The sequence below is a fragment of the Bipolaris oryzae genome (genome assembly GCF_000523455.1).
Source record: "Bipolaris oryzae ATCC 44560 unplaced genomic scaffold scaffold_19, whole genome shotgun sequence".
In the NCBI taxonomy this organism is placed as follows: Eukaryota; Fungi; Ascomycota; class Dothideomycetes; order Pleosporales; family Pleosporaceae; genus Bipolaris; species Bipolaris oryzae.
The window spans coordinates 35,872-49,848 of record NW_006911295.1 but is presented as its reverse complement, the minus strand read 5'-3'; the positions used below and the strand labels follow the sequence as shown (position 1 = coordinate 49,848).

The 13,977-nt window shown below is 52.2% G+C and overlaps 5 protein-coding genes across 5 annotated transcripts; 3 read left to right on the top strand and 2 right to left on the bottom strand.

Moving 5' to 3' along the window:
* Nucleotides 1-354: 354 nt before the first annotated feature.
* On the top strand, nucleotides 355-1,066 carry COCMIDRAFT_33692 (uncharacterized protein; the record flags this gene model as incomplete). The annotated part of the gene is made up of 3 exons (XM_007686430.1): nucleotides 355-501; nucleotides 557-993; nucleotides 1,045-1,066. The coding sequence occupies 3 exons, from the start codon at nucleotides 355-357 to the stop codon at nucleotides 1,064-1,066; spliced, it is 606 nt and encodes a 201-aa protein (XP_007684620.1).
* A 490-nt stretch (nucleotides 1,067-1,556) lies between these two features.
* Nucleotides 1,557-2,900, top strand: COCMIDRAFT_23392 (uncharacterized protein; the record flags this gene model as incomplete). Its single annotated transcript, XM_007686414.1, has 2 exons — nucleotides 1,557-2,440; nucleotides 2,495-2,900. 2 exons carry the CDS (start codon nucleotides 1,557-1,559, stop codon nucleotides 2,898-2,900), a joined length of 1,290 nt encoding a protein of 429 aa, XP_007684604.1.
* A 367-nt stretch (nucleotides 2,901-3,267) lies between these two features.
* COCMIDRAFT_86270 (uncharacterized protein) lies at nucleotides 3,268-4,997 on the bottom strand (the record flags this gene model as incomplete). The annotated part of the gene is made up of 3 exons (XM_007686455.1): nucleotides 3,268-3,366; nucleotides 3,436-4,418; nucleotides 4,472-4,997. The coding sequence occupies 3 exons, from the start codon at nucleotides 4,995-4,997 to the stop codon at nucleotides 3,268-3,270; spliced, it is 1,608 nt and encodes a 535-aa protein (XP_007684645.1).
* Nucleotides 4,998-5,844: 847 nt separating this feature from the next.
* On the bottom strand, nucleotides 5,845-11,420 carry COCMIDRAFT_86069 (uncharacterized protein; the record flags this gene model as incomplete). The annotated part of the gene is made up of 3 exons (XM_007686454.1): nucleotides 5,845-8,275; nucleotides 8,659-9,013; nucleotides 9,062-11,420. The coding sequence occupies 3 exons, from the start codon at nucleotides 11,418-11,420 to the stop codon at nucleotides 5,845-5,847; spliced, it is 5,145 nt and encodes a 1,714-aa protein (XP_007684644.1).
* A 636-nt stretch (nucleotides 11,421-12,056) lies between these two features.
* On the top strand, nucleotides 12,057-12,978 carry COCMIDRAFT_23388 (uncharacterized protein; the record flags this gene model as incomplete). Its single annotated transcript, XM_007686413.1, has 6 exons — nucleotides 12,057-12,062; nucleotides 12,112-12,326; nucleotides 12,382-12,442; nucleotides 12,496-12,544; nucleotides 12,591-12,799; nucleotides 12,847-12,978. 6 exons carry the CDS (start codon nucleotides 12,057-12,059, stop codon nucleotides 12,976-12,978), a joined length of 672 nt encoding a protein of 223 aa, XP_007684603.1.
* Nucleotides 12,979-13,977: the final 999 nt, after the last annotated feature.

The following is a 13,977-nucleotide window of genomic DNA, read 5'->3' as shown; positions in this document are numbered from 1 at the left end:
CACCCCTCACCCCTCACCCCTCACCCTTAGCCCCTCACGGCCACGGGCGGCACACCTAAGTACTACTTCTGCCGGCCAGCGCTTGACAAAAGCACCCGCCTATTAACCAGAGCAATAGCACAGGGGCTCCCGCGGGTTTAAATAGATAAGCTTCGCATTATCATGTACCCCACAAGTTCGCGTAATCATGATGGCCGTTGCCGTGGATGACGTACCCTTGTACATCTATCTGCTCTTCCTCTAACTATGTATATCTATTATCCCGCTGCGGGAACGGCTGGGCTTTCTTCTTCACTCTGCAACACGCACCAATCTTTCATTGTTACTGTGTAAACAGTAGCTCATCTCCACATCATGGCTTTCTCTCCTCGTCTTGCAGTTTCCGCCAGACTGGCATCTCGTGCATTCACTCCTGTCCGACCTGTAGTCCCTCTTACTGCTGCAAGATGCTTCCACTCCACCCCCATGGCGATGGGGGAACATCCTGTTGCTACTCTCAACGTATGTTTCGCTACCAACTGTGAAAACCCGTCGAACCATGCTCATTTAACTATAGGAGGAGCTTATCCCTCGCCTTCCTCCGTCATCCCCAACTCTGTTTGAAGCAAAGAAGAAGAAGAACCTCACTTTTGAGGCCATTGCAAAGCACGTAGGACGTGACGAAGTTGCAATCGCTGCTCTCTTCTACGGCCAAGCCATGGCTTCACCCGAAGATGTCCAGAAACTCTCCGAAGTCCTCGAGATTGACCCAGGAAAGCTTGAGTCCCAGCTGGGTGGTTTTCCCAACCGAGGCAGCACCCTCGACATGCCTCCCAAGGACCCTACCATTTACCGTCTTTATGAGATTGTGCAAAACTACGGCCAGGCTTACAAAGCCGTCATGCATGAGAAGTTTGGCGATGGCATCATGAGCGCCATCTCTTTCAGCACAAAGGTGGAGAAGGAAACTGATGACAAGGGCGAGTGGGCCAAGATTACCCTGAGGGGCAAGTGGTACGTTTGCTGCAAAGTAAAATCTCTCACTCATCGCTAATGACGGCCTAGGTTACCTTACTCGCGATTCTAAATCATTCACGATACCAATCTAATTCAATTATTTTGCATTCATGATAATATTAGCGCTCAAGGACTCAGAGGGTGTTGTCGTCCACGCGACGCAGTCAGAGCATTACCACATTTCTTTGTAGTCTATAATTTATTTTCTTATGCCGTTTATGTTGCGCGAGTGAGAGGGGTTTATTGTGCTTCTAGAGCGTACTTTCCTCCGTGGCTACCAGAATTCACCGCTCCTGCCTCTCGTGTCTCTCACCTTCACTCATTCACTGCTTTTCCCCTCTACATTATCAATGCTTCGATCACCTTCTTCCGCCTCCTTCTAGTGCACGTCCTGCCAAGGTAGATTCATTTGCCTTTCTTTTTCAATTCACCTGATATCTTACCTTACCCATCACATAAGGTATCACATACCAGCAGAAGCATCCCACAACTGTGTGAGCCGAACCACCATTGCTCTGTACTTCTACCAACTCACTCTTGACTCAATCACAGAAGCCAACATGCCTGCCCCACTGGTGCCAGTCCGGCGCTTCAAGTGTACGTACAAAGACTGCAACATGTCCTTCGACACCGAGAAGCAGATGAGGAGCCACAAGAAATGTTCCGACGAGCACGAATACTGTCACAAGTGTGACGAGGACTTTGATTCTTTCAAAGATTATGCAATGCATAAGATTACACGCCCGGCAGAACACGGTCGTGCATGTCGTGTGTGCGGGGACGAGTTCAAGAGCACCTCCGGCCTGAATCGCCACATCGAGCTCAACCACAAGGTCGATCAGAAGCTTACCTGCATCGGATGCCACGAATCTTTCTACAGTGCTGCCCTGTTCATCGAGCACCTCGAATTCGGTCACTGTGGGGTGATCTCAGCATCCCAGTTTCAGGGCCACATCGTTCACAAGCACCTGATTAGCGAGCTCTTGAAATGCGGCCCGGCGCTGGACCGCTTTCGACAGAAGACATCCAAGTTTGACGCAGCAATTGATTACGAAGAAGAAGGTGGTGTCATCCTTGATGGTCCCTTGGACGACGACAAGGAGATCGAGGCAGTCGACTTCAAAGCCATTGAACCCGACACGACCCTCACCCCGGCCATGGCTGACCTATCTCTCCACCCCAAGGGAGTGCCTCGTCCATCCAGCCCCAAGCAGAAAGTCTGGGTTAGCCGCAAGGAAAAGCCTACTGCTGCTACGCTGTTCCCCGATGCGAAGCCCAATCCTCCCAAAGACTTCTCTATCTCGGCCCATGACGCTGCCATGGAGCAGGAGCACGGGATCAACATCTTGCGCTCACGCTTCTGGGACCCCATGAGTACCGACTGGAACCCTGAGAAGTTCTACGATGCCATAGTGGGCAAGTACCACTGTCCATTTGTCTGCGAGTAAGTCGATTCAATCCTTACGTATCTGCGACTCGTCTTTGCTAACGCAGCTAGACAAACCTTTGACTGCGTCGGCGACCTCAACAAGCACATCCTCGGCGAACACCGTGTCACCCGCATGAAATGTCCCAAGTGTCTCAAGCACTTCAACAGCGCCACGGCACTCATGTCGCACTGCGAGTCTCAGGGTGCTCGCTGCCAAATTAACAAGGCAGATGATTTCAACATCTTCCTCGATCGACTGTCTGGCGGCTTTCTCAGCGTCGAAGAAAAGACTCGGCCTGATCATTTGAACACGAGGAATGTGCTAGTGAGGGACGGTGTGACGGGACATATGGAGATGTACATGCCGCCTGTTGCGAGTTATCTCGAGTATACGGTTACGACGCCGCCGGATTGGAAGGAGCCTGCTGGTCCAACTGTGCAGGTTGGGGGTTCCTCGCAGACTTCGCCGTGGTAGGGTGGGTAGGCTAGTGGCGGCTTGGAAGTGAGTGGGAAACAGGTTGTGGTTATGCGAAAGAAAGGAGGGGGAAAGGAGTAACGGGAGATGAACATGGAGAAAAGTCCTTGGTATGTGTACTCTGGAGGAATGGCTTTGCTCTCTTCTCTTCATCTCTCATTCATTACACTTAAAGAGCGACATACCAAAAAAATCATACTCATTACGATCCAGGGTATCCCTCAAATACCCACCCACCTAACTCGTGTCCTACAAACAAAAACATATGCCACGCGTGGGGTTGGTATCAATGCTTGCTTTTTTTCATTTCCTCACAACAAAGAAAAAAAACTGCCAACATTTCCGCACCAAAGGCAACCTTCCTCCCTTAAATAAGACCGCCCAAACCCCTCCTCTTACTAGTCTGATTCGAAGTAAGTTTCAAATTACCCATATCACACCAATTGACACCATTGACCGTGACATCCTATAATTATATGGTTAGCCATGATTCTAAGCAAGAGGGAAATGACAGGAAGGGATGATAAAGACTTACCAAACAAGACAAATGCTTACACCAACTACACGTATTTCTCCACTCATAAAAGTTCCTCAGCAGCAGTATAAATCCTATAAACACCGCCATGAGGCTGCCCGCACGAACAAGCCACCACACCCACCACAGCGGCTTTCTGCCTTTAAAAAACCCAATCGGTTGCTTCGCAAACGCCGTGACTTTTGACGTTGGAGTTTCGGATTTCGGGGCAAGCGGCTGCGTATCCACGGTTGCGTAAGGGGGTTCACCCTGGCCGGTGCGTCTGCGAAGTGCCTCGGGCGAGTGAATGATACAGATACCTAGGACGAGACCCATGAGGAAGCCGCCGATATGCGAGAAGTTGTCGAGGCCGGGTAGGAGACCGATGACGAAGGCAATGGCCATGTCGAGGAGGAGGAATAGCAAGTCTTTGATGGGGCTGCGGCGTGTGGACCAGTTGTATAGCAGGTCCAGCAATGTGAGGGCGAGGACGCCAAAGAGAGAACCAGAGCAGCCGACGGATGTAATGCCGTCGGGTGCGTAGTTGCCGCCGAGAACGAAGCCGAAGATACCGGCGGAAAAGTAGACGAGAGCGAAGCGCAAGGGGCCGATTTCCTTTTCCATATCGCGACCGAGGGTCCATTGCAGTAGCATGTTGAAGCCGATGTGGATGAGTCCTGCGTGTAGGAACATCGGGGTGATGAAGCGCCACCATTGGTCGGGCTCGTGGCTTCGATCTTTGAAGTTGGTTACGCCGCTCTGGTCGGGAACGCCGCCGCCCATGCCACAGAGCTCGGCCAAGGTACACTGCGGTGTGTTTGGGGTAATAACAGTGGTGTTGGGACATGGCCACTCGAGGACCGGAGGGTTGGCCTCGATTACCCGCTTGATGTTGTGCATACAGGGCGTGAAGCGAGCACCCATGTTGATGAGGACGTAGGGCGAAGGGCCAATCATAATGTTGAAATTGGGCTTGGTTTGGATGGGAGAGCCGGTTAGCATGCCTGGATATCTTGTCAGCACATGGCCCAGCCTCGAAGTCACGGTATATACGCACCGTTTTTGATAAGTTCTCCAATAAACACGCCAACTTGCACCGCCGTAAGAATGTATACGACCCATGTGACTCCTCCGTTGAACAAGCCCTTCTTCTTCTTCTTTCTGCTGCTCTTCCTCCTCGGCTCTACTCCCATACCATAAAACTCTGGATCATTGTCATATCGTACAGGGCTACCGTCATTCCTCCTGTTTTGATTCTGCAAGGGTATTGCATTTTGGTCTGCAAACGGGTCTGGTTGCCGCGCATGCGGATCGTTGATGTGTGCAGTGGAACTATACTGAGTGGGTGGCTGGTATGAGGTGTTTGAGTACGTGGTATCAATTGGCATACCACTCATGGCTCCGCTGCTATGTGTATGCACGGGATGCGGCCGGTCGTCAAAAGGCGAGCCGACGGGCGAGACTGGTGTTTGTGTGTGATTTCCGGGCAGTGCAGGCAGAGGCGCATCGTTTCTGTCTGGCGGTTGGCCGTAGAGATTGGGGTTGTGGTTGTTGTTATTGTTGTAGTAGTCGTTGGCGGCCATGGTGATCAGGCGCCGGAGAGGTTTTAAAAGCCCCGACGAAACAGCGGGACAAGCGGCACAACGGGATGTGCGCCTCGACGGGAGTCGAGTCTCTTGTATGAGCGCAGGCGGTGAATGCGACGTTGGCTATGTATGTAGCATGTACGACAATAAGCTGCGGGGTTAAAGGGCACAGGCGTGGTGCAGCTGGAGCCGAGGCGGCAGCAGCGAACAATTGTGTAGACAAACGGATGTCGAGCAGACTTGTCTTGGGGGTTCCAAGGAGGGACAACCAAGGAGATCAGGCTGGAAGTAAGGTTTCAGAGAGAGTGACACAGCTGTCGTATTCTAGAAAATTAGCGCAGCAGACATGCAGTGATAAACGAGGGTGGTGTGAAGGAGAGGCTGAGGGTTGCGTAGGCGCAGCAAAGGCCAGGGTTCGCGTGGCGGCCTTCAGGGATCTTGGTAGCCCCAGCCACTCATCGCATCGGGGCGGCTAAGTGTGGCGTTCCGGGGCTAAGAATAACAAATGCCCCATCAGCCATGCCAAACTCAGTGCCTGCCGGACACACCCGCAGCAATCTTACAAACAGAACCGTGGCCATGCACATGGCCCTACTGCAAAAGCATGACTTGCGTCTCACCTACTTACTCACGGCAGACGCAGATGTGTCAGTACCTTTTGGCAGTGCACGTGGATCAACACGACGATGACGACGTCGCTAATGACGATGTGCAAGCCCACTTGGTTACGCGGACTTTGACAAAGAATACCGCACCACGTGACTATATTACGCATCCCTCTCGTAATTGACAATCTACACACAACACATGCATATATGAACAAACATGCCTTTATTTTTTTGCACTATAGAGGCGGCAGACTCTCTCTGCAGTTGGGGCACATGAGCCGATATCGCATCCATCCTTCGAGACAGCCAGTGTGGAAGATATGTCGACACGGCGTCACCATGTACTGTCGTCGTTGCAGCAGCATGCTCGTGCCCGTCGCACTGTTCTCATCTGCCCCTGCGGGTACCACGGGCACTTCAATGTCGTTGGCGCAGATACTGCAGTCAAACACCTTCTTGCCCTTGGACCTCGACTCGCCTGATGCCTTGGCCGACTCTCCCTCTGCACAAGTCCCAGACGACGATGCATCCAGCGCCGTCGCAGACTCACTCGACGTCGTCATGTTCAGCGGCATCGTCGCACCTTCCTCGTCCTCACGGAGGATCGGGTGGTAGTCATACGCCGGCGGGGCCCATCCGTCTCGGACAAAGAACCTTGGTCCGAGCACCTCCTGGCTTACCAGCATCACCACCTGCACCCACACCCAACCCACTAACACCCCCATGGCCCTCCAGTCTGTCTGCGCAAACAGCACGTTGTCATCCTTCATATAGAAATAACTGACGGGCGCAATCCGAGCAACACTGATCCCCACAACATAGTCCCACCGCAGTGCTCGTCGACAGTTCCGCATCGTGTTTCGATAAATCTGAGGTACCCAGAAGGAAAGGTACAAAAATGAAACGACGTCAAAGTAGATAGTACGGTACGTCGTGCGCGCCGCGGCAAACTGGATAGTGACAAAGAAGAGCACTATCAGCATTAGGCAAAAGCGACTGTACAGTGTGCCTAGCTCAGCTCTGGGATTCGCATTCGCATTGGTAGTAGTTGTATTGTTGTTTGGACCAGTATCAACATCCTCGTCAGGATCATCCTGGTCTGGTGCGATGATAATGGGCGTAGGTGGTCGTGGTCGCGCTGCAGTGGCTGGTAATGGCAATCCCTCTTCGGAAGGCGCTGCTGGTGTGGCGGTACGAGATGGCGCTGGTGGCGTTGAATTTGCAGCTGCCGATGCCTGCTGCCGCTCCTGGCGGGCTCTCTCTGCGGCCTGAACAGACCAGATATCCATTAGGAACCGGAGATGCGTGAGCACTGAGAAGAGCGCTATGAATGCTATGCTATAAAGCGCCAGCTGTGCAGTGCCCAGGAAAAGATACATAAAGATGAGGATTAAGAATGTGAACCCATCACCCACAGCCATCATGGCAATGGTATAGAAGCTGACCCTGCTACGCATCGATGGCGTTGCAGTCTCCTTCATCTGCTTCATAGTAAACCAGAGTTGGAATGCCAAGCTAATGGCAAATGCAATGACACTCTGTCGAGCCCGTGAATTGAAAATCTCTGTTTTCGAGCCCACCAAATGCATTGTTTCCGAGGGCGGAAAGTCTGGAGGACCCTTTGACTCAATCACAAGCCCGCAGTCCGGAGAGAAGCCTACCATAGACATGGTGTGTGACATCTGCCGCGGAATCGGAGCTCCCGTGGGATATCGTAGCTCATGCTCCAGCCAGTCCATGTCGATATTATACGGGCTCGGAAACTCTTGAAGATAAAACACAAACTCACAGTGACGACCCTGGAACAAGCCTTCGTTGGCTCCATCTACCGCAGATGTCCACGGATTCCACAAGATAAACGTACGTTTCTCTTGCCGCTCAATCACTTCGTGTATGGTCCAGTTGAGAAATTCCTGCGACGTGTCGTACAGATACGGCGAAATCTGCATATGGGGTAGGGCGAAGATCCCCGCAAATCGATCGCTGGTCGTAGTCAACACAGCGGTGCCGCTCTTCAGGAAGTGGACGCCATGGACTACAAACTCCCACCAGTTGCCCCCAAAGCTGTCCCGGTCACCGATGATTACTTTTGCGCTAATCTCCGATATGGTCTGGTTCTCGTTTCTCCGCATCTTGTCTTCGAGCTCTGTGATATGCAGCCGCACCGGTCCTCCTGCTCCCGTTATATTCCGGTCAAAGTCAACTATGTTTCCAAACGGGTTGTCCGGGTTTGACGAGGAGTTGCCCATATCACCGGGGTGTCGGATGCGACTGAGGGCCGACCGTGTCCATTCGCCTTGCACATAGCCAGAGAGGTTCTTGTACACGGGCATCATACGCTCTCCCTGTTCGAGTGGACCATCCAGCATCCTCTTCCATGGTTCCCTGAGTATCTGCTCCGACTGCGCCTTGGCCTTTTGCCTCACAGGGTCCAGCAGTTCCCATGCAAAGCCATCTTCTTCTCGCAGCCCGCTGATGTTCAACCACTTGTTATTCTTCGCATCGAAATCGCCATATCGCGTTCGATTCAACAGGTCCAGCTGGTAATATTCGCGATCAATAAGTTCCCGGAATCGCGTGCGCGCATTGAACGTGGGCTGCTGCGGTTCAGGCGAGTTGATGAGCAGCAGGAGAATTATGAAGAAAAGAAAAGACCGCGGGTCTCTTCTTGCTTCCATCACCGCGGTTTTGACGATGTGTGAGGCGCCATCAAGTGGCAGATGTTATACGTTGAGGTGGACGGCGATGTTGGCTAGGCGTTCATATTCGAGCTTAGCATGACGACAGACGTTCGGGGCTCCGCACCTCCGCTTGGCATCACTCTCATCAGCAAACCGCATGTGCATTGAGTCAAAGTGCAATTTTAAAAATATCATTCAATGGGGCAAGAGGGGTATTGGTTATTTGTATGTACACAGGAAAACGGCCATGACTTCATCATAGCCTGCATTGAACACCTTCAAACGCCTTCATGCTCAAAAGCCTCTTGCTTTGTTCGCGTGATCCATAATTCTTCCAAGGGACATAACGACATGAATTGATTAACCTACTGCGTCGGGCCAGCAATGACAGGTGCTGCAGCCTCAAGGTCAACTCGTTGCACGGTCTGGCGCAAATCGTTACTGCTGCGGACCAGGTTGCCAAAGTATTTGCGAGCTACTTCGGTCTCAGCCTTGATCTTGGTCGTCTCCTCCTTTTGAAGTTGAAGCTTTTCGACATTCCTCTGCAGACCAATCCGAACGTCGTTGGCGGGACCTTTCAGTGCGCGTCGGACCTCGGAGCTGATGCGAAGAGCATTTGAGTGGGTGTAGTCGATTGCCGTCAGCTGCTGAGACAGTTTAGCGCTGAGTCGATGAGGAAGCGACTTGGGTACTGATGCAAGAACATAGGATATTCCGAGAGCAACTACAAACGTTAGTATAGATCGGAACATGACTGTGCTGCATGACTTACCACCAGCGATGAGACCTGGGATCAGTAGTCTCCTCATATTGGCCGTGCCCATGATCTTGGCAGCACCGAGAGCGCCATCCACCCAGCCAACACCACCGACTAGCCTGCCTCCTACTAGACCTGCAACTGTCATAGCCATACCAGCACCTGCGGCCTTCTCTTGTCGCTCCCAAAGACTTGCGACATCGAAAAAGTCCCATAAGTCAATGTCAATGTCGACTTGTCTAGCTAGAGCGTGCACGGACTTCCTGAACATTCGCTCTGGGCGGAACATGACATCCGCATACAGGTTGTTGCCAAGATGCAAGACACCTAGGTTCTTGATGCCATTGTAGCCCTGTACAGCCTGGTTTCGCGCATACTCTTCACACAGGCGGACGCTTTCAGTGACCTCGTGCAACATGGAATCGCGAATGTCTTCAGCATACTGATAGGCTGAAAAGAGTCCTGGGTATTCGATGCCCAAGTCCAGCTCGGCCACCTTGGCAATGCAGTCGTTGAGAGTGTCGCGAGTGTGGCCGTAGACTTCCGAGGTCGTGTCCTCCACCATACGGTCCACTGCTTCCCCAGCTTCTGTTCGGGACTTCTTTGATTCTTCAAACTCTGGCTCAAGCGCCTCAATCTCTTTCTTGATACGGTCCAGTTCGTTCTGGGAAACATCGCGGTTGATAGTTGCCAAGTTGTGCATGTCTCCTAATACGTTGAGTAGGTAAGTCTTTGCTGGCGCTAGCTTTGATCTGGCCCTCTTCTCCAGCACAAAGCGTCTTAGTGAAGCCTCGAGGTCTGCAAAATCCCGCTGCTTCTCTGCTTCTTTGCCCTTGCCCTTGCCAGATGGGTCATCATCATCATCATCTGGAGGGCTTCCGCCGGCACCCATAGGAATTGCGTTGCTCGAAACAAAGTGCACTAGTTCGCTGGATTCTTTGAAAGTTGCCGGGCTGAGGCTGTTGACCTGCTTCAAAATCATTTCCTGGCAGCGTCTCTGATCCCTGATTGTATCGAAGCCGTTCACTACCATAAACATGTAAGCTTTCTCGCGGGCTGCCGTGAAGATAAAGTTTTTCGCTGATTCTGTAAAGTGGTTGGCGGCTGAAACAACAAAGACAACTACGTCAATCTCTTCTTGGCGGGCAAAAACAGCCGTAGTCTTGATGGAATCGGCGTTGAGTCCAGGTGCGTCAATAAGGGCAATGTCGACCACACCATTGTTCAGCAGAGATTCGTCTACATCGCGGATGTCTTTGACGTAAATCTTGCATTGTGAGAAATGATCGTTGTCGATTACAATCTTTTCAAGGTCCTTCAGATCAAAGACAATGTATGTGCTCTCGTCGTTGCGGTTGTAGGTCGATCCAATGGGAATGGCATGAACTTCCTCAACCCCGCCATTCTCTCTAAAGTCAAGAACCTCGCAAAATATGCTCGTGCAAGGCTGTTGGTCTTCGGGAAGAACCTTGCGACGGAGCAGGGCGTTACAGAATGTAGACTTTCCAGCGTTCAAGTCTCCGGTCACCAGGACCTTACTTGAGGTGTCTTCGATACGCTCCTTGAGGAGGAACAAGTGGCGTATGCTTTGCTGGATTTGACCGTCTAGGAGAGAGGCGACGGAGTTCTTTTCGAGCGAATGGACCAAATCTGTCTGTGTCCGGCTACCCATGCGCAATTCCAACTTCAGGACAGAGAAGTCGTGGGCGAGTTGAGGTGTCACTAGTCGAGGCTCGTCCTTTCGCTTGTGTTCGACGGCTGAACTGGACTCTGCGTCGTCTCCGATCGTGGTACCGGCTCGTCGTGGTCCGCGGGGTCGTTCAGGGGAGCGGGAAACGGGATCGAAGTCACCCATTGCGGACTGAGTGTGGTGTAGTCCGGGCCGCGAGTCGCTGCGAAGATGTGATTTTTGCTTCTCTGCTGCTTGAATAGAAGGGTAGTGTGCGGGCCATTTCAAATTCATTTCTTGGAAACTTTTCAAGGCCTCAATTGTGCCGTGAATTGCGCGGCCGAGGGCATTTTTGTTCTGGTTGTATCGCAGTTGAAGGACGTGGCTGCGCTGCTTCTCGTGCTCAGCATTTGATGAGCCCGCGGAGAGTATGGGTACAGGCGAGGGGCGGTCTTCGCCAATGTTGGAGCGCCAATTCATGCCAGAGCCTTCGCCATCCTGCACACTGCCGCCATAGCCAGAGTCTTCGTCCAGCATAGACACCAGGCGGGCAGCGGCATCGCTGGTTGTGCTACCGCCGCCGACAGTCATGTACCCGGGTCCTGCATTTCGGCGCGGGACAAAGCCGTCGGAAGAGCCTTGGCGGCTGCTGGATGACTCTCCCGGCGTGGAGGGGCGGCGGTTGTTGCGACGGTTTGGATTCATCGGGGAGGTTGGATGTTGTGTTGTAGGCTACAAGGAGGGGCGCATGTCGTGTTGGATACGGGAAGATGGTGTCGTGGACGAGGGAGGCGGCGGACGAAGGAAAAGAATATGCAGCGAGGGAACGTCAGAGTTGGTGGTGCACACGCCACCAAGATTGCACGCAGGGATTGGCTGTCACCCACTTGCTACGCGACCGCCCGGCTGACAATGCGATACAGCGTCTTGCATGTGAGCGAGTGGCAAGGAAGCGGCCTGGAGGGAGAGACAGCGAGCCTCCAGTATAGAAATCCGTTGGCTAGTGGAAGTCCGATAATGCAAGTGTGATAACTTGACAAAGGCTCGGCATTGCAGGACCCTACATACCAACGTGCTGACCTGCGTGACGATCCAACGGCTACTCGACCAGGCATGCAGAACACCAAATATCTACCACAATCCAGCAAGCCAGTCCACGTGTGACAATTACTGGAAGCCCGGATGGTTGCAGACGGGCTACTTCACCGCCATCTTTGCCAACCTACCTGCCTACATCATATCCTTGACAGCGATAGGTAGCGGTTAGGCCCTATCCGCTAATCTCCCACCCCAAGTCTACGCCATCCCACGGCCCTTCTCCACTCCGCACCCGTCGCCGCCATGAATGTGAGTACTGCCTGATTCTCACTACAGCCTCAGCTGACATATCCCCCAGATCGTAGAATGGGCCTTCGGAAAGCGCATGACGCCGGCGGAGCGGCTGCGCAAACACCAGCGTGCACTCGAGAAGACGCAGCGAGAGCTAGATCGTGAGCGCGTGAAGCTCGAGAACCAGGAAAAGAAGCTGGTTGCAGACATTAAGAAGAGCGCCAAAAATGGCCAAATGGGCCCATTGCGGATACAGGCAAAGGACTTGGTGCGGACACGACGGTATGCTGGCCTACTACCTGTCGCACTGCTGGCTTGGGACTGACACTCGCCCCAGCTATATCCAGAAGTTCTACCAGATGCGCACTCAACTACAGGCGATTTCGTTGAGGATTCAGGTAAATATGGGCATGGTAAACTAGATCGGGACTATGTGGCTGACCGCAAGCAGACGGTTCGCAGCAATGAGCAGATGATGCAGTCAATGAAAGGCGCCACTAGTAGGTCTTTGTCTCAATGTGCCCACCGCAATACTAACGTTCGCAGCACTGCTTGGAAGCATGAACAGGCAGATGAACCTCCCCGCGCTTCAGCGTATCGCCATGGAATTCGAAAAGGAGAATGACATCATGGATCAACGACAGGAGATGATGGATGACGCCATCGACGATGCCACGGGCATGGAAGACGAAGAGGAGAGCGAGGACGTAGTCAACCAAGTTTTGGACGAGATAGGCATTGATCTAGGCCAGGCTGTAGGTCGAATGTCATGTTTAGAAGTGCATTTGCTAACGAGTGACAGCTTGGCGAAACACCCAGTGGCCTGCAAAAGAATACAGTACCTGAAACTAGGGTGGCACAGGCCGTTGGAGGCGGAGGCGCTGACCCCGACGACGACGATCTCCAGGCTCGGTTGGACAGTCTGAGGAGATGAATATCGAGAGGCAGGCACACGACAAGCAATAAATGCACATGATTGGGCTAGTATGTCACATAACCAGGAGTTGCGGCGATGGTGCTATGTAACGGTTGTTGGCTTTGAATTAGCTTCGGTTACCGTAACGGGATCAGCATATCAGCACTTGAACTGATGTTTTCATGTGAAGGCATTCGATCCATATTTTCTTACAATCTATTCGTGTAGCAGCGTCTAATGTTCCGCCTACTACACATAATAACAGAGGCTAGCCTCCGGACTAGCTCTAAATGTGAGGCGGATATTGAGAGTAGCCTCTACATACTATAGCCAGTGTACCAACTAGCCTTGATAAGTAGTAGATATGGTACGTAGTCCAAAGTTTGGCGCACCACGAAAAGAAGGATGAGTCTGTAGTCTCACTGTTGAAATTACAACCTCTACAGTCACGCCGCTAATACTACTTATCTCCATACTTCATGGTGGCCTCCTCACTACCCTCGTTATCCTTGACATGCTTCCCATATAGCAGAACGTAATATTATCCTTTCACTCCCCACGATCCACTCTCACCTCGTGTCATAGCCATCCCTGCTCATACATCGCACATACAACAAAAACACACATGTCCATGCTCATAAAGATGGTACGACCAGAGACTGACCACGACAATAAGACCGACAATCATTAATTTCTCTCCCTTTCCCCGACGTTCCCGTCAGCAACAACTCCCAGTCAATACTCTCGCCCGTGTAACTTTCCACATCTAATAAACTCTATTTCCGCCGATCAATCTCGACTTCGAACTCACGTGCGGATACCCAAGTTTGTCTGCCGTGTCAATTTCCCGTATCAAATATATTCACCAAAGCCCCTTTACCGTATCACTTGCGTTCACCTGCTGTGTCTGCCGCTTACTTTATATCTCACAGCCTTTAAATTCAACATAAAGCACCAACTTCCACCTGCCCCCGGCTCCTTTCAACTGCTATTTTCTCTTATCAAGTACTTCTACTG